Here is a 25,056-nt window from a genome sequence, read left to right on the forward strand (position 1 = left end):
CAAATCATGGCGCATGACACGCAAACTTCTCAGGTATGTGAAAAGCACAATTTTGAATATTTTTTAAAAAAACCTTTTGGAAAATGTTCAGAATAACATAGACTCTGTCTGTTATGTGCGGAAAATTCAAAATTTTGCGTTTAAAACGTTTTTTAAACAATGTTAAGGTCACAAATCATGGCGCATGACACGCAAACTTCTCAGGTATGTGAAAAACACAATTTTGAATATTTTTTAAAAAAACCTTTTGGAAAATGTTCAGAGAAACATAGACTATGTCTGTTATGTGCGAAAAATTCAAAATTTTGCGTATAAAACGTTTTTTAAACAATGTTTAAGTTGGTTGTCACAAGTAAGGAAAAATACACGAATTGCTTATATGTAGGCATTGTTTAAAAAACGTTTTAAACGCAAAATTTTGAATTTTTCGCACATAACAGACATAGTCTATGTTTCTCTGAACATTTTCCAAAAGGTTTTTTTAAAAAATATTCAAAATTGTGTTTTTCACATACCTGAGAAGTTTGCGTGTCATGCGCCATGATTTGTGACCTTAACATTGTTTAAAAAACGTTTTAAACGCAAAATTTTGAATTTTCCGCACATAACAGACAGAGTCTATGTTATTCTGAACATTTTCCAAAAGGTTTTTTTAAAAAATATTCAAAATTGTGCTTTTCACATACCTGAGAAGTTTGCGTGTCATGCGCCATGATTTGTGACGTCACGAAGGTTCAAATGCTCTTAATTAATTAACATAGAAATAAAATAAATTAACGTGAATGAAAATTTTTCTGAATTTTGATTAAAGAAAAACTTGAATTTAATATTCAGTATTATTTTATGCAGAATGAAGGGACTTTTGAAAAACTTGGTTTCGTCAAAGTTTATTGAAGAGAGAATAAAGCGAGGAGAAAAAGCAAGAGATAGAGAAAAAAAAGAGGGGCATTCTTGAGTTGAAAAAAGTCAGTTGCATATGTGAGTGCCATCTTTATTTTTCACTTTTGTCAAGTTTCATAATACCACGTGGCATTTTAGTCGAAGGTATTGTTACCACCACCAACGAGAAAAAAAGAAAATATAGTGAGAGTCGCGATAGCATTTTCCCACGAGTTTTCTCTGCATTCTCTCCATCAACCCTATACCCAAAAGTGCACGTTGCAAATATATTCTCTCTCTCTCTCTCTCTCTCTCTTTCTCTCTTTTCTCCATTTTACCTCATTCCCTTCTTGACTTCCGTTGGGACATAGGGAAAAGTCAAGACGCTCGGCTTCTATCGCATTTTTGCAATTTAATTTTACCATCGTTTCTGTAGTTGTGTGTCTCTTATACATGTGAATCAATAACTCTGAGAGAATTGTATATCAAATACATAGCAATTGGATTTTAAAATTGTTCGACATGAAACTTTACCCCAAGTCAATTTACCTTAGAATTTATTCATTTAAGGGGTTATGCCACTCTAGGATTTTCAAAAAATCGCTTTTTTTTTTTTGCTTTAAATAGTTCCTTAGGGTCTCAGAAATAACATATTGCAGGATTATGGCTCGGAAAGATCTCTAAATAATTTATTTTCGAAGTTCCTTGCAAGGCTGCACGGTACGCGGCGAGCTCATTTTGTAAGTTCTACGGGGGGTAATATTTGAAGGATCTACAGCAGGTATACGGCAGATGTTTTCAAAGGCGCTAGTTACTTGCTAGACTATAGTGGTCAATTATATGGTGCAGGCATTGCAGATTAAAGGTATTGTGAAATTATTTAAGTTTTTTACAACTTAAAACTTTAAACGCGTTTATCTCCAAACTACATTTTTCGAGTTGGCCGAACCAACAACTCGTACAATTTCCAACCGATTAGGTTCAAATTTGACACACATCTTTAAAAATACATTTTTTAAGGTATCACGTAGGATTTTTTTTTTATTCTATATAGTTCATTTGTTATTAACTATTAACTGATGGTTTTTTAGTCGAAATTAGAAAGTTTAACTTTAGAAGTGCGCCATTTGATCATGAATTAATATATCGAAAAAATCCTACGTGTTACTTTAGCTATTGTAATATATAATAAAAAAAAATTTAGATAATCAAGATATTTTAAAATTTACAGGAGCAGTTAGTTCGGCCACGTACCCCTTGAACCATAGAGGAGTCGAAGGACGACCGCTACAGCGCCACCATTCTTCAAGAAATATTTATAAGAAATTATTTTTTTACACCTAAAAAGATGTATAATAAACTTCTTATATTATATTTTTAATTGACTTTATGGTTTTTCTAAAAAAAATTCACATAAAACACCTATTTTTTCGGTCTCTAGAGTGGCATAACCCCTTAATCAGCTATACTACTTCGTGAATTCTCTTTCGTTTAATAAACGGAAAGTCTTTTTTTGCCCCTTTCTCTCTTTTTTTTTTTTTGAGAAAAAAAACCGTTATTAAGTTATTTAACTACAACTCGAAGAGTTAAAAAAAAAGAAGTCGATTTTTCAAAACTAATTTCAAAGAATAAAAAATTAGAAACGAAGAATAAATATTATTTCTTTCCAGTTTGAAAAAAAATTTGATTTTATCATTGAAAAAGAATTGGAATTGTTTTCAGTTTAAAGGGTGCTTAATCCATTAACATAATCTCAAACAAAAAGTTGATTTTATAAATGAAACTACAGATAAAATTAATTATTATTTAACAAATAATTTTTGAAAATTGTACTTTCGAATTTTGGCGAAAATAATTTAAAATTTTGTTAAAAACTACTTTTTAATTTGAAGTTATGTTAATGATTGAAATGGCTTTGATATAAATATTTTTTGTGCGAATTTCTTTTAATGATAATAACAATAAACTATTTCAATAAAACTTGGCAAATAAATTTTAAGACTGTAAAATTCGTAATAGGAGATTTTCTTCACTATATATATATATATATATATATATATATATATATACGATACCCAAAGGAACTATATGTTTCTAGCATTCTTGGAAGGTTGAAAGTCTCATGAAGTCTGAGAACTAAGAAGTTCTCGTCTGACCTAACAGCAGTCTTTACTACTTGCTTCGTCTACCGTCTACACACTTTCGCAGCTTCAAGTATTCTCTCTTATTGTAACTACCCAACATGTTAGTTCATACATTTCCCCCCCCCCCTTTGAAAATCGTCAAGAGGCTCATTTAAAACTAAAAAGAGAAAAACAAACAATTAAAAAAAATAAAATTTTTCACTTTTATTTATATTACAAATTATATTATTATATTATTACTTTTTTATTTTATTATATTTTATTATTTTTACATCTATAAAAGTTTCATTTTTCAAAAATTTGTTGAAATAAAAGTGATTAAAAAACAAAAATTCAAAGTAAACTTATCCACTGAAACTATATCATAACTTTTCCAGGATATTTCCTCATTTGAGTTGAAAGTTTTTCCATATCTTCAGGCGCGCGAAAATATTGGAAAATAAGGGAGGTCAGAGGGGGGGGGGCGAACTTTAATTAAAATGTTTTAAACGTATGCTCGCGTGGTTAATTAAATCTTTGAATTTCACTTCCTTGTTAGAATTGATTCTCTGTGAAAAATAATTTTTTAATTTGAGGTTATGTTCCCTGGCGGAATGTATGATGCCAATGCTCCACGAAATTAGCGGAGCATTCGTGAAACACTAGGTTAAGATTGAAATTTTGTCTCAAATATAAAAAAATGTAGAAATATATACTTAAAAGATTAAAACAAACAGATTTAAGTTTTTTATGATAATAATTGTTAAATAATTATAAAAATTCAATGTTTTTATTAATTTCAATCTATTAAAGTTTATTACAGACATTTCTCGATAAAATAAAAATAACCGAGCTTTATAGAGGGTAGGCGGTATTCCTAAACGATTATCTCGCGAATTTAATTTTTCAGAAATTTTTTCTCAACTTATTTTGAGTGTAGCTTAGCATCCGCTAGACCAATCAAAAAGTGCGCCATACATTTTTTGTTCAGAACTTTTTGACTATTTAATTGGTGATGTTCCGGATCGATTATCTTGCAAATTTATTTTTTCGCAAATATTTCCAAAATATTTTTGAGTGTAGCTCAGCATCCGCTGGACCAATCAAAAAGTGCGCCATACATTTTTTGTTCGCTACATTTTGCTAAAGAATTTGGCGGTATTCCTGAACGATTATCTCGCGAATTTAATTTTTCGAAAATTTTTCCGAATTTGTTTTCTAGTTTAGCTCAGCATCTGCTGGACCAATCAAAAAGTGCGCCATACATTTTTTGTTCAGAACTTTCTTCTAATGACTTTGGCGGTATTCCGAATCGATTATCTCGCGAATTTAATTTTACGAAAATTTTTCCAAAATATTTTTGAGTGTAGCTCAGCATCCGCTGGACCAATCAAAAAGTGCGCCATACATTTTTTGTTCGAAACTTTTTCCCTATTTTTGTGGTGGTATTCCGGATCAATTATCTCGCGAATTTAATTTTACGAAAATTTTTCCAAAATATTTTTGAGTGTAGCTCAGCATCCGCTGGACCAATCAAAAAGTGCGCCATACATTTTTTGTGCAGAACTTTCTTCTAACTGCTTTGGTGTTATTCCGAATCTATTATCTCGCAAATTTATTTTTTCGAAATTTTTTCCGAATTTATTTTCAACTGTAGCTCAGCATCCGCTGGACCAATCAAAAAGTGCGCCATACATTTTTTGTTCGCTACTTTTTGCTAAAGAATTTGGCGGTATTCCTGAACGTTTATCTCGCGAATTTAAATAATCGAAAATTTTTCCGAATTGGTTTTCTAGTTTAGCTCAGCATCCGCTGGACCAATCAAAAAGTGCGCCATACATTTTTTGTTCAGAACTTTCTTCTAATGACTTTGGCGGTATTCCGAATCGATTATCTCGCGAATTTAATTTTACGAAAATTTTTCCAAAATATTTTTGAGTGTAGCTCAGCATCCGATGGACCAATCAAAAAGTGCGCCATACATTTTTTGTTCGAAACTTTTTCCCTATTTTTGTGGTGGTATTCCGGATCAATTATCTCGCGAATTTAATTTTACAAAAATTTTTCCAAAATATTTTTGAGTGTAGCTCAGCATCCGCTGGACCAATCAAAAAGTGCGCCATACATTTTTTGTTCGAAACTTTTTCCCTATTTTTGTGGTGGTATTCCGGATCAATTATCTCGCGAATTTAATTTTACGAAAATTTTTCCAAAATATTTTTGAGTGTAGCTCAGCATCCGCTGGACCAATCAAAAAGTGCGCCATACATTTTTTGTTCGCTACTTTTTGCTAAAGAATTTGGTGGTATTCCTGAACGTTTATCTCGCGAATTTAATTTATCGAAAATTTTTCCGAATTTGTTTTCTAGTTTAGCTCAGCATCCGCTGGACCAATCAAAAAGTGCGCCATACATTTTTTGTTCGCTACTTTTTGCTAAAGAATTTGGCGGTATTCCTGAACGTTTATCTCGCGAATATAATTTATCGAAAATTTTTCCGAATTTGTTTTCTAGTTTAGCTCAGCATCCGCTGGACCAATCAAAAAGTGCGCCATACATTTTTTGTTCAGAACTTTCTTCTAATGACTTTGGCGGTATTCCGAATCGATTATCTCGCGAATTTAATTTTACGATAATTTTTCCAAAATATTTTTGAGTGTAGCTCAGCATCCGCTGGACCAATCAAAAAGTGCGCCATACATTTTTTGTGCAGAACTTTCTTCTAACTGCTTTGGTGTTATTCCGAATCGATTATCTCGCAAATTTATTTTTTCGAAATTTTTTCCGAATTTATTTTCAACTGTAGCTCAGCATCCGCTGGACCAATCAAAAAGTGCGCCATACATTTTTTGTTCGCTACATTTTGCTAAAGAATTTGGCGGTATTCCTGAACGATTATCTCGCGAATTTAATTTTTCGAAAATTTTTCCGAATTTGTTTTCTAGTTTAGCTCAGCATCTGCTGGACCAATCAAAAAGTGCGCCATACATTTTTTGTTCAGAACTTTCTTCTAATGACTTTGGCGGTATTCCGAATCGATTATCTCGCGAATTTAATTTTACGATAATTTTTCCAAAATATTTTTGAGTGTAGCTCAGCATCCGCTGGACCAATCAAAAAGTGCGCCATACATTTTTTGTTCGAAACTTTTTCCCTATTTTTGTGGTGGTATTCCCGATCAATTATCTCGCGAATTTAATTTTACGAAAATTTTTCCAAAATATTTTTGAGTGTAGCTCAGCATCCGCTGGACCAATCAAAAAGTGCGCCATACATTTTTTGTGCAGAACTTTCTTCTAACTGCTTTGGTGTTATTCCGAATCGATTATCTCGCAAATTTATTTTTTCGAAATTTTTTCCGAATTTATTTTCAACTGTAGCTCAGCATCCGCTGGACCAATCAAAAAGTGCGCCATACATTTTTTGTTCGCTACTTTTTGCTAAAGGATTTGGCGGTATTCCTGAACGTTTATCTCGCAAATTTAATTTATCGAAAATTTTTCCGAATTTGTTTTCTAGTTTAGCTCAGCATCCGCTGGACCAATCAAAAAGTGCGCCATACATTTTTTGTTCAGAACTTTCTTCTAATGACTTTGGCGGTATTCCGAATCGATTATCTCGCGAATTTAATTTTACGAAAATTTTTCCAAAATATTTTTGAGTGTAGCTCAGCATCCGCTGGACCAATCAAAAAGTGCGCCATACATTTTTTGTTCGAAACTTTTTCTCTATTTTTGTGGTGGTATTCCGGATCAATTATCTCGCGATTTTAATTTTACGAAAATTTTTCCAAAATATTTTTGAGTGTAGCTCAGCATCCGCTGGACCAATCAAAAAGTGCGCCATACATTTTTTGTTCAGAACTTTCTTCTCATTACTATGGTGTTATTCCGAATCGATTATCTTGCAAATTTATTTTTTCGAAAATTTTTCCAAAATATTATTCAGAGTAGCTCAGCATCCGCTGGACCAAACAAAAAGTGCGCTATACATTTTTTGTTCGAGACTTTTTGCTCAATTTTTTGCCATTATTCCCGAGTCCTTATCTGGCAAATTTTTTTTTTCGAAAATTTTACCCCAGTTTTATTGAGTGTAGCTCAGCATCCGCTAGACCAATCAAAAAGTGCGCCATACATTTTTTGTTCGAGACTTTTTGCTCAATTTTTTGGCATTATTCCCGAGTCATTATCTGGCAAATTTTTTTTTTCGAAAATTTTTCCCCAGTTTTAGTGAGTGTAGCTCAGCATGTAGCTCAGCTTCCGCTGGACCAATCAAAAAGTGCGCCATACATTTTTTGTTCGAAACTTTGTCCCTATTTTTGTGGTGGTATTCCGGATCAATTATCTCGCGAATTTAATTTTACGAAAATTTTTCCAAAATATTTTTGAGTGTAGCTCAGCATCCGCTGGACCAATCAAAAAGTGCGCCATACATTTTTTGTTCGAGACTTTTTGCTCAATTTTTTGCCATTATTCCCGAGTCCTTATCTGGCAAATTTTTTTTTCGAAAATTTTACCCCAGTTTTAGTGAGTGTAGCTCAGCATCCGCTGGACCAATCAAAAAGTGCGCAATACATTTTTTGTTCGAGACTTTTTGCTCAATTTTTTGCCATTATTCTTGAGTCCTTATCTGGCAAATTTTTTTTTTCGAAAATTTTACCCCAGTTTTAGTGAGTGTAGCTCAGCATCCGCTGGACCAATCAAAAAGTGCGCCATACATTTTTTGTGCAGAACTTTCTTCTAACTGCTTTGGTGTTATTCCGAATCGATTATCTCGCAAATTTATTTTTTCGAAATTTTTTCCGAATTTATTTTCAACTGTAGCTCAGCATCCGCTGGACCAATCAAAAAGTGCGCCATACATTTTTTGTTCAGAACTTTCTTCTAATGACTTTGGCGGTATTCCGAATCGATTATCTCGCGAATTTAATTTTACTAAAATTTTTCCAAAATATTTTTGAGTGTAGCTCAGCATCCGCTGGACCAATCAAAAAGTGCGCCATACATTTTTTGTTCGAAACTTTTTCCCTATTTTTGTGGTGGTATTCCGGATCAATTATCTCGCGAATTTAATTTTACGAAAATTTTTCCAAAATATTTTTGAGTGTAGCTCAGCATCCGCTGGACCAATTAAAAAGTGCGCCATACATTTTTTGTTCGAAACTTTTCCCTTATTTTATTGGTGGTATTCCGGAGCGATTATGTCGCGAATTTATTTTTTCGAAAATTTTTTTTACCTTGCTCAGCATTCGCTGGACCAATAAAAAAGTGCGCAATCCATTTTTTGTAGACAACTCCCGGGTTAATATTTTGGTACTATGCCGGAATGATTATGTCGAAGAATTCCAAAAATCGCAAAATTTATTTAGACTTATAAAGTTATACATTTTGTTGACTAATATTTCAGTGCAACAAATAAAATATTTCCTTTTGAAAAAAAATGACTGGAATTATTTTGGAAAGGAAAGTAAGAATTCTGCCATTTACCTTCTAAAATGCGCGGCTATATTGATTTTATCGACAAATGTTCATAATAAACTGTAATACTTTGAAATTAATAAAAACATTAAATTTTTATAATTATTTTACAAGAATTGTTATAAAAAACATAAATCTTATTGTTTTAATAATTTAACTATATATTTCACCAATTTTTTATGTTTGAGACAAAATTGCAATCTTAATCTCATTTTTCACGAATCCTCCGCGAATTTCGTGGAGCATTCACATCATGCAATCTGCCAGGATTGCGGCTGCTAAGTACGCTTAAATAAATATTTCCTAGAAAAATTTTTAAATTAACATATTAAGATTGATATTAATTTCAATAAACAAATTATAATTATTTTAATTTTAAAATTAAAATAATTTATTATTATTATTATAATAGTAATATTATAAATAATTATTAAAAAAAATATTAAAAGCAATTTCCAGGAAATTTTTATTCTAAAAAATCTTTTTTTTCTTGTATTCCAAAAGGAGCTTAAATTATTTTACAAAATTTATACATGATTCACGGAAAAAATGAGAGGACTTTTAAATTGAATAGGATAGTTGTTAATTTTAAAGAGTCCAAGATTTTCTATATATATAAAAGAGGAAGTACTTTACTGCTCTTTAAAAAAAAGGAGAAAAGAGAAAAAAAGAGAAAAAAAAATTAGAACCCTATGAAAAGAGAAATACGTTACTACACTGATGTAGAATGTGACATTGATAGCGTCTAGAGGATTTGAAGAAATACGTTTCGCAAATCCTTTCCCGCTAATGGAGCCCTGTTGCTGCTGGCTTTCGATTCCCTGATGTGTTCTCTTCTCCACCTGAGCGCAACTGCTTTAATAATAATCCGCGAACATATATATATATATAGAAATGAAGCCTTCAACAATTCCCATTCTTTAATCAAACATGAATAAAACTCGAGAATTTTTTTTTCTTTTCTTATTGTCATGAAAACTTCCATATATTTCCATTTGAAAAACTTTTTAAATTCTACTGTCTGCAGATTTTTCAATTCTTTTTCAACTTATGAATAAATAACTTTTTCAATTTCTCAATTATTTTTTGCAAAAAAAAAAATTTTCCTTCTCATTGATATAAATATCACTCAGAGAAAAGATATCTTTGATTTAAAGAAACCAATTTCTTTGACTTGTTTTTTTTCATTAAAAATAAAATATTGAAACAAAAAAAAATTTCTTACAAAAATTTCTTTGAATGAAAGAAATTTTTGCATTAAATCAAAGAAATTCTAGGGTCAAAGAAACATTTATTTAAATTAAATAATAATAATTTCTTTGAAACGAAGATAAAAATTTAATTATTTTTTTTTTTTATTAAATTTGATATAGCTAGTTAATTAGCCAGAGAGGAAGATGAATGTAATGTGATGACAAAGAGGGGGTGAATCTTCGAAACATACAACACAGTAGCTCTCTCGTTGACACATGAGCGTTAAACACCATGTGTTAGTTTGACATCCTGATTGTACCTGAAGGATTAAATTAACCGAGGGTCGTTTCACGACAAAGCTCGCGTTAAAGCGCTCAGAGAAATTTGGTACCGAGAACTTTGCCTCCTATGGTTACGAATTTCAATCTCCCTATGGGCATAATATACCCAAATGCGGGAGAAAGTCACGTCGCCTTAAGTGACACCTGTCAAGATTCACAGCATCCCTATTTTATATAAATAATTTCCATGAAAGGTCAAATAAAATCTGTCCCATATTTTTTCATACACTAAAAAAAAAAAAAAAATTTACTCGATTCAAATAATCGATTACTTGATTGTCAAATAAATATTTATTTATAACAAATAATTTTTATTTGAATCAAACAAAATTATAATTAAATCAACAATTTCTGTATATTTGAAACAAAAATTATTTGAAAAATATTTATTTGACAAAAAAATATCGAGTCTGTTCTTTTTTTTGTGAGTGTAACTTTTTTGAATGATGTGTGTGGATTTAAACAAATGTAAATCAGTCTTTATTTTAAAATCCACCGTGGAAAATCTTTCAACTGTTTTCTTTTCAATTGAGAAAAAAGGGATACATGCGTTGTCAACGAGAAACTCCCAAGGAACAAAATAATATAAAATGGAGAAAAGTTTTTGGCACATACTGCACTTTTTGTTTCCCATTTCTTTTCGTAAGGAGAAAACACGAGATACATTGAAAAAAAATGTCTATTATATTTATTACTATTATCAACTATTTATCAGCATTAATAATTTATTTATTTGTATCAAATAATAATATAATTAATAATAATAATAATTTTTGTTTCTCTTAAAAACAAATTTATGAATAAATTACTGTTAACTATTTGTTACAGTTTTTTTTCTATTCAATATGGACGTTTTCTTTTTTTGAAAAAATTGACTTTAAAATTCGATAGTCTATCAAGTTTCAATATTTCCTTCTTTAGTATATATCTATATAGTATGTATGTGTGTGTATGTAGTTCCGGCGATAGCAAGCACATATCCGGAACTTATTGTGTAAAGTCAGTCAATTGAAAGTTGATCGCAGGTCTGTGGTATATAGGCAAGTTTTATTTTTAAGACGACTATAAATACACAACATCTCTTTTCAAATTGTATGTCCTGCGAAAGGCTCAGAGAAGCGCTTATATACCTTGAATCACAAGTGATAGAGAGAGAGAGAGAGAAAAAAAAGAAAAGAAAAAAAGACGATGAAAAAGAAGATTGCGAATAGTTGGCCAAAGGCGGAAGTAGAAATATTGGATCTACCGAATAAACTCACGAAGCTTTGCTTTCAATAGATGTTCGAGTATGTCTTGAACTTGAGAGGGGCGGGGGAGGTTTATCCTGTGAGATCAGGTATATACTGACCATGGATATTCTGCACACGACATATCGCGAATCCCACACGGATCAAATTTTATTTTTTTTTTTATTTTTTTGCTTCTAAATACTCAACTACTTTTTGAAATTTCTCGAAATAACGAATTTTACAATATTACACTGAAAGAAAATACAATATTAAATTCTCAATGTTCACTTAGACAAATTTTTAATAAAATATATTTTCCTCTAGAAATTGCCATTGAAAAAAAATTTGATTTCGTTTACATTTTTGATTAATCGCGATTTCGGGAAGTTTATACTAAAAAAGAATGAAATGAGTTTTACTTTATATTAAAAATCAGGATGGTATTTCATGAGAATTTTTTAAAACCCCGTAAGGTTTGAATATTACAAATTCATGATAACAGTGTTGAACTCAGCAACCTCAAAAATCTTATGTACAAGAAAATATTTTTTCTTCTCTTTTTTTTTTCTATACATGAGAGTAGATTTTTTTATTTTTCGATTTGAAAACGTATAATCTTATAGAGTGATGACACTTTTCTTTTCTTTTTTTATTTTAAAAGAGAGTAAATTAACGTAGCAAATGAACTCTGTAAATAAAAATTTACGCCCTATGGCACGCGATGTCCTAAAGTTAATACGTGATGTCCATTCCAATGGATCGTTCTCTATTGGTCCCATGCGATATACAATGTCGCCCCATTCATAACCGCGAAACACCTGAGCTCGTGGGACCCATATTGCAAATATATAGGGTCTTCTAACTACATCCGTGTTTTTTTTTTTTTATCAAAAACTAAATAAAAAAAAACAATAAACTCTCTCATATGTACAAATATAGAGCGAAATCTATTTTTACAATCGCTTTTTGCACAGGGATTTTATATTTTTATTGTCTGGATATTATTATTATTATAATTATTATTTTTTACTAATTTTACTAACTTTATCAGTTTTATTTTAATATACTATTTTATTACTTTTATTATTTTCATTAATTATTTTACAAAATAAAGTATATACACGGAGAAAAAAGATTTCTTTTATAAAGTAACTTTTACTACTTTCAAAGTAAAACTGGACCAACTCGAAGTTTCTGCGCATCTCTGGCAATTTTTACTCCAAAAATAGTAAAATTTACTCTAGAAATAGTAAAACTTACTACGGAAACAGTAAAATTTACTACAGAAATAATAAATTTTACTATTTTTGGAGTAAAAATTGCCAGAGATGCGCAGAAACTTCGAGTTGGTCCAGTTTTACTCTGAAAGTAGTAAAAATTACTTTTTCTTTTTCTCCGTGTAAAAATAATAATAGTAAAAATAATAAAAATAAATAAAGTATAATGTAATAAATATTTTGGTCCTTGATTTACATTGAAAGAAAGGATTGTTGCATTGAAAAAAAATTATTTATAATAATCATTTTTTTATTGTAAATTAAAAATTAAAAAAAAAAAAACTCACCTTCGTACACCCAGTCTGGAACGCCATTATAAACAGTATGAAGAACTCCAGAGTTTGTTATTTTATAAATATCGGGCATTTCAGCAGCCGGACGATAATATATATTATTTTGATAAACATAGACCAATGAATTTCCTTTCGGGCCCCATGTTGCCAATTGCAAAAATACCGATTCATTGTCCGGAAAACCAAAATCCTCTCTGTAATTAAAAAAAAAACATATTTTTATAATAATGATTTTTTAAAATTTTTTTATTTAAATTTTTTTTGTCTTCTTTCAAGGAGATACAACAATGTTTATTATTTACAAATATTTTTTGAAAATTGTACTTTCGAATTTAGGTAAAATTTTACTTTTAAACTATTTTTTAGTTTAATTGTTTATGGATTTGAACCCCCTTAAATACAAATATTTTTCTTCTATTTCTAAAATATTTTGTGTTTCTAAAAACTTTGAATATTTTTAAAAAGGAAAAAAAAAATTGCAGCTAAAATCTGTCCACCTATTGAACCATGATTTTCGATTAGAGGTTCATAACGATAAAAATACATTTGGAAAAATAATAAAAGTGCAAAGGCGTTCCGGTGATATTTCATTTTTGGTCTTTTTTCTTCTTCTTTCTTTCTTTCTTTCTTTCTTCTTCGGCCAATATAATATGGGTTCTATGTGAAATGTTCCTGTATGTGGCCTGTCTCTTAACCAGAAAGACTTGTTCTCTTTCTGAAATCCATTTATCTCGTGCCAGTGCAAGACATTATTTTCGGTTTGAAATCGTTTTGCTACTTCCATCAGTTCTTTTATTCTATTCTCTGTATTTTGAACTGCACTTTGTTGCGCGCGCACTTGTGACAAGAAAAGACGACACACATCAAGTTGTTTTTCTTTTTTTTTTTTTACAATTATTCTTTTCTCAAAGAAAATGAGGATCATTTTCTCAGAAAAGTAATGAATGGTAATGGAAACTCACCTACGCCAAGTTTTTTAATTAGAAAAAGCCAATCGCTGATTGCAATGCCAAGTCACGTTCTTGTGACGTCTTTTAAAGAAAATTTGGATTCAGAGAACAATGTTCACTCTGAAGGAAGAAAAAAATAAAGAACTTGGAAAAATTTAGTCTTTGAAAACGTGAAAATTCTTCTTGAATTTTAAAAAGATTTTTCTTGTGCGTGCGTTGGGAAAAAGGAAAATTCAAATTTTGAGAATTGAAAGATATTAAAGTATTTAAAAAATAGTTTTTTATTTATTTTTTTTCTTTTTTTTTCCTCTCTTTGGGGTGTATATTATATGCTTGATACGTGTGTTCTTATTTCAAATAGAGGATAGAATCACCGATCCTCGGGGGTGTGATTTCTTACGTGCACTACGTGATGTGTATCTCTTAAATCCTCTTTAGTACATATGCAAAAATAACAAGAGTAGAGAAAAGAAACGACTTGAAGTCTCTCTTAGCTAACGAAAAAGCTCTCCCAATCTCCTAGGAGACATTTATCCTGAGGTAAATTTTATAACGAGTCAGAGTCGACCTAAATTCATTCTCTCTTTAATAAACTTTTTTTAAAATTAATTTTTACCCATTAATTAAATTTATTTTTTATCAAAGTAATTTTAAATAAATAAAAAAACTACTTTATTTGAAATAAAATATATTTGAATTAAATAAACATATATTTGTCTCAGAGTAAACTAACTTATTTATTTGGCGTAAATAAAAATTTTATTTGTCATATAAATAAATTTTTCTTCAGCTCAAAAAAAATTTTTTATTTAAATGAAATAAAATATATTTGCAACAAATAAATAAGTTAGTAGGCTTGGTGACAAATATACCATTTCTCTTAGAGTGCAAAGAATTAAAATAATTTTTAGTATATTTAATGTATTAAAAATTACATTAAATTTTATTGTAACATTATTTAGAACAAATTTTAAAAAATATATAATAACCTTTTAAAAAAAAAATGGTCAGATTTTGTCAATATATTATAAAATATATAAGGGTAGAAACTATATTATATAAAGGTCAGTAAAGAAGCTTACTTTTCAGCTAAGATGACCTTTGATAGTTACCCTTTAGGCAATGATGACATATCTATAAAAGGGGAGAGAGAAAAAAAATTTGCCTTCTTATCTCAATTCCTCAAACGGACTTTGTGAATAGAATCTTTGGATTCAACCGTCTTTTGATTTCATAATATATACATATATATATAATAAATATATATAAATATATATGTGTGTGTATAACCTCGACAATTCTGCATTTGATATCGTCGTCTTTTATGTCGTCTGCTTGGCTGTCTACATTTCATCGACCCCTTATCGTATTTTTCAATGGCCTTAGTAAACGTTCCATCATGAGAAGTTCCGTTTACTGGATATATATATATAGTGTAAAAGCTCGCGAGTAAACACGTGAATAATAAAATTCAGGATAAAAATGTTTAATGAATGTATATATGTATTTAACAAATATCCAACTTGGCATATATTTGCATAAGAAAAAGTTATTTCAAACAAATATTATTAAATTTAGTAAATATATTTTATTTTAATCGAATAAATCAATTTTATTTGGTTTAATTAAATTATATTGAAATTCTATAAATAAATATAAATAAAAATAAATATTTCCTTCGAATAAATTATATTTGGCTCATAGTATATTTAATTAATAGTATATTTGGTTCATAGTATGTTTGGCTGATAGTAAATTAGGTTCAAATTCTATTTAATTTATAGTATATTTGGTTCAGTATATTTGGCTCATAGTATATTTGATTCAAATTAGATTCCGTTCATAGTATATTTGGTTGAAAGTATATTTAGTTCGTAATATATTTGGTTCATAGTATATTTGGTTCAAATTAGATTCCGTTCATAGTATATTTGGTTGAAAGTATATTTAGTTCGTAATATATTTGGTTCATTGTATATTTAGTTCATAGTATATTTGGTTGAAAGTATATTTAGTTCGTAATATATTTGGTTCATAGTATATTTGGTTGAAAGTATATTTAGTTCGTAATATATTTGGTTCATTGTATATTTAGTTCATAGTATATTTGGTTGAAAGTATATTTAGTTCGTAATATATTTGGTTCATAGTATATTTGGTTGAAAGTATATTTAGTTCGTAATATATTTGGTTCATAGTATATTTGGTTCAAATTATATTTAGTTCATAGTATATTTGGTTCGTAATATATTTGGTTCATAGTATATTTGGTTGAAAGTATATTTAGTTCGTAATATATTTGGTTCATAGTATATTTGGTTCAAATTATATTTAGTTCATAGTATATTTGGTTGAAAGTATATTTAGTTCGTAATATATTTGGTTCATAGTATATTTGGTTCAAATTATATTTAGTTCATAGTATATTTGGTTCGTAATATATTTGGTTCATAGTATATTTGGTTGAAAGTATATTTAGTTCGTAATATATTTGGTTCATAGTATATTTGGTTCAAATTATATTTAGTTCATAGTATATTTGGTTGAAAGTATATTTAGTTCAAATTAAATTTGGTTCGTAGTATATTTGCTTTTATAGTATATTTGGTTCGTAGTATATTTGGTTTAAATTATATTTGCTTTATAATATATTTGATTCAAATAAGTATATTTATTTCATATAACTTATATTTTGTTCAAATAAATTATATTTTGTATAAATAAATTGTATTTGTGGCAAATAAATTATATTTTCTTCAAATAAAAAAAAAATTCTCCTGGATGTAAAGGAAAGACAATAAATATAAGTGAATTAAAACGTAAAAAAAAGAGTGAACGTCTTTTAAGAAAAAGTTTTGAGAGAGTTAAATTTCGTAAAAAGGGAAATTTAATTTAAGGAAACGTGATACTTTATAAAGCGAGAGTAATCCATTAGGATGGTATATGAACATTTATTCTTGCTACATTGTATAAAAAAGTAGTACCATAAAACTTCAAGAGCCACTGACGATATAGGGACGCGCGCCCCCTTGAATATAACGGTTTTTTTTTTATTATTCTTTAAGTCCCAGAAGAATTTTTTTTTGTCTCTTAAGGGATTGTTTCAGACCCTTTTTTTTAACATTCTACGTGAGCCTTTTTTATATTCAAGTATGACTTCTCTTGTCCATGTAGATCACTTTTCTCAGAAACATGGTAAAATTACATGTCTTAGATGAAACTTTTCTTTATATTCACGTAAAATAGAATCAATTGTTCCAAATATTACCTCTTTGCAAATTAAATAGGAAAATTGAATTCGAAATCTTGTTTTTAATTTAATTTAAATAATTTTATTATTATTTGTTATTTATTGATTATTGATTATTGATTATTATTTATTAATTTATTATTAGAATAACAGACTGGTGTTCAAAGGGTGTTCTTTTTTTTCTTTATAATTGAGTATTTTTGTACGAAAGGTAATTTTTTTCTCTCTTGTAAGCCCGTTTATACTATGAATAAATAACTAAATAAATTATTTTTTATTTATTTGTAGTATAAAGGGCCTTAGAAAAAAGAAAATTAAAAACTCCTTTTTATACAAAAGTACAATTTTCTTGAGTTTTCGCCCTTAGGGACAACCCATAGTTTCAATCTACCTGAGTAGGCTGGGTCATTAAGGCCCAATAGAAATAAACTCTTAATGAGTTTTCACCATTTTCTTTTTGAATTTCTCCATTTTTCTTTTAAAAGGGTCCAATAGCAAATTTTTTCACGCTATTTTCCCCCAACATTACAAACTCAAAAATTGTAGTGGGGACAAACCCTTAAAAACCTATGTTTCTGTACAATAGTCAGTCATTAAAAAATTCTAAATCTCTACAAGTCTTTCTACAAGTTCTAAATCTATTTTACAATTCCAAATTTTTACAAAGTTATATTTCTACAAGTTCCAAATTTTTACGAAAATTTCAACTAATTCTACAAATTTTACAATTCAAATAAAAGTAAGTGTTAAAAACATTATTCACAAGTTATCTTTATTTCTTTTTGAAAACTTTCTTTAAATCTATAAAAATCTTTCATAATTCCCAATTCCAAAGAATACTGCCGTTTAAGCTTGCGGTTACTTTTCAATTGTATATTATTTTATTTTCTATGTGTTTCCAACTAATTACTACCTATGATTCCTAAATTTGTTAATGTCACTTTATAAGGTTGTGACTAAGAAATTTTATTCCTTAAAAACTGTGTAATTGCCTAATTTTTCATATTTTCTTATAATTTAATAAAAAAATAAAAACCAAATTAATCCCGAGCTATTGGATGAGAATCCAGGCTCTCAAAATTGATTAACTAAATTTTAAATAATGGTGCTAATAATGGAAATTTTAAATAATTTCTAATTGTTCATTATTTATTATTTGAAATTTAAAAATTTATTTCTGTTGCATTACGTAACATTATTATTCATTAAAATAATATTATTAAATTTATTAAATGAATAAAATCCGCTGAGATTTTTCTTATAATAAAAAAAGCAAGATAAAATTACAAGAGGTAACACTTTAATTATCTGATGAATGAGGGTTGAAAAGAAAATATTTTCTCCACGAGGTTATTTTACGCGAGTGTTGTGTCTACATACATAGTGGAAAATAGTACGTAATCCTCATATGTTTTGCGACGCTATATATATAGGTGAGTTCTACCATAAACCAGACCTAGTAGTTTGGTACGCTGTATGAATACCTGCTGCTTTATTTATGGCTTTTTTGGAGGGGGGGAGTAAAGTTTCCTTTTGAGACGGAATGACGCGACGCGCGTATAGTAGAAAATATACAAAACATGGGTGAATATGAAACTTGATATCGATTTTCTGACATTCTATACGAAAATTGTCCACTTGTTCACGTCCCGTCCTTTTTGTTGGTAAATTTTTTGCTCTCTCTCTCTCTCTCTCTCTCTCTCTTGACCACACACTATGACCATTATGCATTTTCACTGTGTTATATATGTACGCATATTCATCTTTCATGGTCGCGATAACAATTCCTCTTGAAGCTTTCTATACACCACAATATACGTTAAATTAGATTTGGTTTATGACAATAATACACACTATCATTGTCATACGATTTGAATCATTATTGTATAAAATGTGAGAATTTCTCTCGGAAAGTAATGTTCATTATTACATTGAAAAAAAAATTTATTTGATTCAAATACTCTATATTACTTGACTCAAATAAAAATTATTTTGGTTCAAGTAAATATTTATTTGATAATAGTCAAATAATCGAGATAAGTTTCACTGGAACTGCGATATATTTTACTAAAACAGCGACAATTTTCGCTATTCTATGAGAAACATATCGCTGTTTCTATAAGTAAAGATTTTGTTCCATATGTGGTGAAATTAATTTTATTTGTTTGTTAAAAACAAGAAGACGCACAAATTCAAATAAAACAAAAATAAATTTTGTTTAATTAAAAATCGTTGGTGCTTTAATTAAATGAGTGGCCGTCATTTGGCAATTAAAATAAATGGATTTTACATTAAATTGGAAAGTTGAAAGAAGTGTTTCAAATAGAAATCCCTGCATAAAACCTTTTTGGATCACTTTGAGACCACAGGGCAGAAATTGTGAGCGTCACTCGATTCAACAACTTTTCTACTTAGACCCTCCGGCACGAGAGAGTCGATAAAGGCGAAAAACAGTAATTTCCCTTTATCGCAAATAAGGATCAAGGGCAAAAAGAATTATTTTTAAAGACTCGTCTATTTGTCGAGGATCTTGTTGAAAACAACGTTACACTTACATTTTATTTTTAACCCAAATAAATTATTTTTTCATTTTTTAAAAAACACGAGAATAAATTATTCACAATTTTTAAATAATAATTGTCAATTAAATTATCAAATTAATTTAATATTATGATATTAACAATAATTGTGTAATTTTAATTATTCAAATATGTATCTGTAAGACTTAATTAATTTCATTAATTGAAAAATTAAATTTCAATTGATCGCAAATTTATGAGAGAAATTTAATAACAAATTAGTTAATTGTTAATTAGATAATAAATAATTGAATATTTTTTGTTTATTTTGTTTTTAATTTTTTATTAATTTAATGTTTTTTTTTTAAATTTTTAATGTGTTTTTTAATTGTTTCGGTAATTTGGTAACACTGTGTGTATGTACAATTTAATATAGTAGGGAAGATATAATTCCGTTATTATTTGGATTCCTTTGATCAGTTCAACTTCACCTATATATGAGGTCTGCATTCTCAAAGTGCACTTTATTCCTAAATAATAGAGAAGCAGTTGAAATGCAAATGGGATAATAACCACTTTTGCGGATGTACAAAACCATACCTTTCCAAACAGATTACCAAAACAACCACCCTAACGAAGTAAAAGTTGTAGTTAGATACATATATATATATATATATATATATATATATATTCACAGGGTGAAACTCTCAAAATATCTACCTATTCACTTGAGAATGAATATTACTGCAAAATGGATATTTCTGATAACTCGCAAGGAAATTTAACAAAATTTAATATATAATGTAATATTAATTTTTATTTATGCGCTTTCGATTAGAAAAAAATCTATTTGATTAAAATTGAAAAAAAAATATTTTCTGCAAAAATTGAACAGGAAACTTTTTGAATGGACCAACAGCATCCGAGTTACAATGGACCAAAATTCGATAAAACATTTCGAAAATTAACATTTTCGACATAAACTCTTGGGAATACCACAGAAGGTAACAAAAAATGATGAAATACATACCTAAATTGTATACGAAACTTCTTGAATGGACCCATAGCATCCGAGCCTCAATGGACCAAAAATTTCAAAATTAAAAATTTCCGAGATAAAATCTCGGGAATATCGCAGAAGGTAACCAAAAATGTTGTTCTACGAAAATTGTATAGGAAACTTTTTGAATGGACCAACAGCATCCGAGCCTCAATGGACCAAAAATTTCAAAATTATAAATTTCCGAGATAAAATCTCGGGAATATCACAGAAAATAACCAAAGATGTCGTTGTACGAAAAATGTACAGGAAACTTTTGGTATGGACCAACAGCATCCGAGTTACAATGGACCAAAATTGGACAAAAAATTCCGAAAATTAAAATTTTCGACATAAACTCTTGGGAATACCACAGAATGTAACAAAAAATGGTGAAATACATACCTAAATTGTATACGTAACTTCTTGAATGGACCCACAGCATCCGAGCCTCAATGGACCAAAAATTTCAAAATTATAAATTTCCGAGATAAAATCTCGGTTATAGCACAGAAAATAACCAAAGATGTCGTTGTACGAAAATTGTACAGGAACCTTTTGGAATGGACCAACAGCATCCGAGGTACAATGGACCAAAATTGGACAAAAAATTCCGAAAATTAAAATTTTCGACATAAAATCTCAGGAATTTTACAGAAGGTAACCAAAAATGGTGAAGTAAAAAATCGTATCCGGAACTTTTTGAATGGACCCACAGCATCCGAGCCTCAATGGACCAAAAATTTCAAAATTATAAATTTCCGAGATAAAATCTCGGTTTTATCACAGAAAATAACCAAAGATGTCGTTGTACGAAAATTGTACAGGAAACTTTTGGAATGGGCCAACAGCATCCGAGGTACAATGGACCAAAATTGGACAAAAAATTCCGAAAATTAAAATTTTCGACATAAAATCTCAGGAATTTTACAGAAGGTAACCAAAAATGGTGAAGTAAAAAATCGTATCCGGAACTTTTTGAATGGACCCACAGCATCCGAGCCTCAATGGACCAAAAATTTCAAAATTATAAATTTCCGAGATAAAATCTCGGTTATATCACAGAAAATAACCAAAGATGTCGTTGTACGAAAATTGTACAGGAAACTTTTGGAATGGGCCAACAGCATCCGAGGTACAATGGACCAAAATTGGACAAAAAATTCCGAAAATTAAAATTTTCGACATAAAATCTCAGGAATTTTACAGAAGGTATCCAAAAATGGTGAAGTAAAAAATCGTATCCGGAACTTTTTGAATGGACCCACAGCATCCGAGCCTCAATGGACCAAAAATTTTAAAATTATTTTGCAAAAAAAAACGTTTGGGAATACCACAGAAGGTAATCAAAAATGATGATATAAAAAATCGTATCCGAAACTTTTTGAATGGACCAACAGCATCCGAGCTACAATGGACCAAAATTTGAAAAAAAAATTTTTTAAATTTAAATTTTCGAGATAAATTTATTTCTTTAGATATTTTTTTTGCAAAAATGCAGTGTTGTACTTTTCTTCACATTCCTCTCGTATCAGTGGAAAAGGCGTCCCACGGTCAGGCATGGTGAAATACTGTCTGACTACTTACAGACAGCTTCCACTGCCGTTACTTACTATTCAGTAGTAAAACCAATGTCACGGCAGACAATTTATGTATATTGCAGTTACAATTGTCTGACCACAAATGGATTTTGCTACCTAATTTCGTAACATGATGAACCTTATAATTAATAATTTTCAAACATTAATTAAAAATATAAATTTATTATTGATTTATCGTTTTTTTTTCATTTTATAACTAAAAAAACCGGTTTATTTATTATATTATTTTATTTATTTGTTATACATATTTATTTATTTATTTTTTTAATGCATATTAATTTTATTACAATAAAAACTTTCGTTCTATCAAGTAAATATTTTTCCAAGTGCTTTGCCTTTTTCTTATACCTTTTTGTATATATTTTGAAAAAGTATTCAATTAACCAGAAAGTGTGAAAAAGTATTTCCGTTCAAGTTACATTGGAAGATTAATTAAAACGTATAAAACAAATAGTAATTAAAGTTTTCCGGATCTCTCTGCTTCTTGAGAGAAATAATGTTATAACATTTATTTTGCGCGAGAAAAACAATTTCAAAAACTTTTTCCTTTTTTTTTTCTTTTATTCTGTCTTCATTTCTTAACGTGAATATTCGCGAACACGAAATATATATATATAGCTGAGGTAACGATGCACAAATTATATTCTTTCCACAAATGCGGTTACCTTTAATTTTGCGCTGTATATATATTTATGTAACAGCAAAGAAGAAGAAGAAAACACTCTCGCTACCTGTGTGTATACACCTTTAATATTAATAAAAAGCCGCGGCCAACGGACCTCGAAGAGGTCGTCGCGTATAAAAAAAACCCCACAAAACAACAACAACAAAAAAATCGTGGAAAAGTGAGAAGGAGGATTAAAATTGCGCGCAGTTTGTAATTTGTGCGCTGAGGGGTTGAGGGTTAAAGATGTCGTGAAAAACTTTCTAGACCAGGAGAGAAAGAGAGAGAGAGAGAGAGAGAGAGAGAGAGAAAGAGAAAAGACTCACACAGTCATGAATACACATATATATTGTGAAGTTGTGTGGAAGGCGAGAGATTAAAATGCAAATCTAAATTTTACTCCGAAATAAGTCTGAAATATGATTATCGTAAATGCGATAAGCGCATGGCTCGTTTACTTACAGAGTTTGCAGGTTCACGATTCTGTAGTGGGCAAGGAATGTGTGTCGGTAGAGCTGTAACAGACAAGAAAAAAAACGAACGTCTTTTTATATCATTTTCAAAGAGAAAGAGAGATCAATTTTTATTTTCACCTTTTTTTTTTGACACAAATTTTTATAAATTATAATTATATTAAAATTTTTTGTATTGGAAATAATTTTTATTTATAGAAATAAAAATTATTTTTTTATTTCTAATCAAAATAGTTTCGAAAAATTATTTAAAAAAATTTTTTTTTTTTTTTTGAACACAGTTTTATTAATAAAAATTTGTTTCAAAATTAAAAATTATTAAACTAAATACAACTATCAATCGCTTAAATAAAAAAATATTTTCGTTACACTATTATTATTATAAAAATTAATTATTAAAATTATTAGAATTATTACATAGAAAAAAAAAATTATTTGATTGAAATACTCGATTACTTGACTATTATCAAATAAATATTTACATGAACCAAATAATTGTTATTTGAATTAAATAAATTGTATTTAAACCAATAATTTCTGTATTTGTAATAAATACCATTTAATTGACTCAACTAATAATTATTTGATACAAATAAATATTTATTTGATAATTGTCAAATAATCGAGTATTTGAATCAAATAAAATTTTTTTTCAGTGTAGAATTCTAATATTATTATTATTATTATAATTAATTATTAGAATTGTCAGAATTATTAACATTCTAGTAATTATACATAATTGCTAGAAAAAAAATTAGATTATATATGCATTTCGAGGGTAAAATGATAATAAAAATAATTTGAAAACAATAAGAGATTCGATAAAACCACTTTATTTGTTTATTTAATGAAAATTGAATGCAGTGAAATCCGCTTATCTACTTGAAAATGAACAATGATTGATTTCGTATTGAATTTGGAATTTAATAGAGGATTATATATATATATATATATTTTTTTTAAAATAAAATTTAATGAATCAAGACATAAAAGCAGTTGAAATGCGCTTTGCATTATTCAGTGAAAGAAGCCAAGCATAGTGAGTAAATTAATTTTTTACTTTTTTATGAAAACAAAAATGTTTTCCATAATTAAATATACGAAAATTAAAAATGCATTCTGGGCACCTTTATTAGTATAATTTATTTATTTATAATTATTTATTTATAAATAAATAAAAATAAAATTTTTTAATTACATAAAAGAATTAAATTCAATATCAATTTTAATATTTAATGTTTAATATGAAAATATTTAATTAATTAATTTTCCTTAAATAAATAATAGTAATAATAATTAGAACAAGCATAGTGATCGTCGAAAATGAAAGTTTATATTCACTTAAGCCAATAATCGCACCATTTTTTTTATTTAATCTTTTTCTAAAATCTGCTTGTCTGACCAAAATCCTCTTTTACTACTTACAAACAACAAAAATCGTCAGTTTCAATGGAAAGAAACCCTTTTATTTCCTAAAAGCTTTCTCTACTTTTTTCCCCTTTTCTCTCAATTTTTTGTCTTCTATTTTTTTTTATGTTTTCTATTTTTTTCCGAATTTACAGTTTATTTATTTTTTTATTACATTTACTTTAAAGAAGCAGAAATTAATTTTTTTTTTTAAATCTATTAAATGTACATTTATAAGAATGTATATTTTTATTATAAATAAAAATCCATACCGCAATTTGATAAAAATTGATTGGTGCCGCTTTTTTTTTTTAAGACAGCAATTAAAAACTCGTTTTCTT

The 25,056-nt window shown here is 28.6% G+C and overlaps 1 protein-coding gene and 2 long non-coding RNA genes across 4 annotated transcripts in view; 2 read left to right on the top strand and 1 right to left on the bottom strand.

Moving 5' to 3' along the window:
- LOC127280160 (uncharacterized) overlaps positions 1-25,056 on the top strand; it is a 118,291-nt gene that overhangs the window by 87,493 nt on the left and 5,742 nt on the right. The gene's annotated exons all lie outside the window — the stretch shown is intronic.
- LOC127280149 (venom dipeptidyl peptidase 4-like) overlaps positions 1-25,056 on the bottom strand; it is a 93,577-nt gene that overhangs the window by 34,740 nt on the left and 33,781 nt on the right. Inside the window, exons 4-5 of the mRNA XM_051303004.1 lie at positions 23,298-23,350; positions 12,807-13,006 (exon numbers count right to left, since the gene is read on the bottom strand). Coding sequence (XP_051158961.1) covers positions 12,807-13,006; positions 23,298-23,350 — 253 coding nt within the window. The remainder of the gene's footprint in view (positions 1-12,806; positions 13,007-23,297; positions 23,351-25,056) is intronic.
- LOC127280161 (uncharacterized) lies at positions 176-2,260 on the top strand. Its single transcript, XR_007842794.1, has 2 exons — positions 176-1,744; positions 2,111-2,260. It is a non-coding gene; the product is annotated as an uncharacterized LOC127280161 (long non-coding RNA).

Source organism: Leptopilina boulardi, unplaced genomic scaffold, assembly GCF_019393585.1.
Source record: "Leptopilina boulardi isolate dan_hultmark-lab unplaced genomic scaffold, ZJU_Lbou_2.1 LbouV2_229, whole genome shotgun sequence".
NCBI lineage: Eukaryota > Metazoa > Arthropoda > Insecta > Hymenoptera > Figitidae > Leptopilina > Leptopilina boulardi.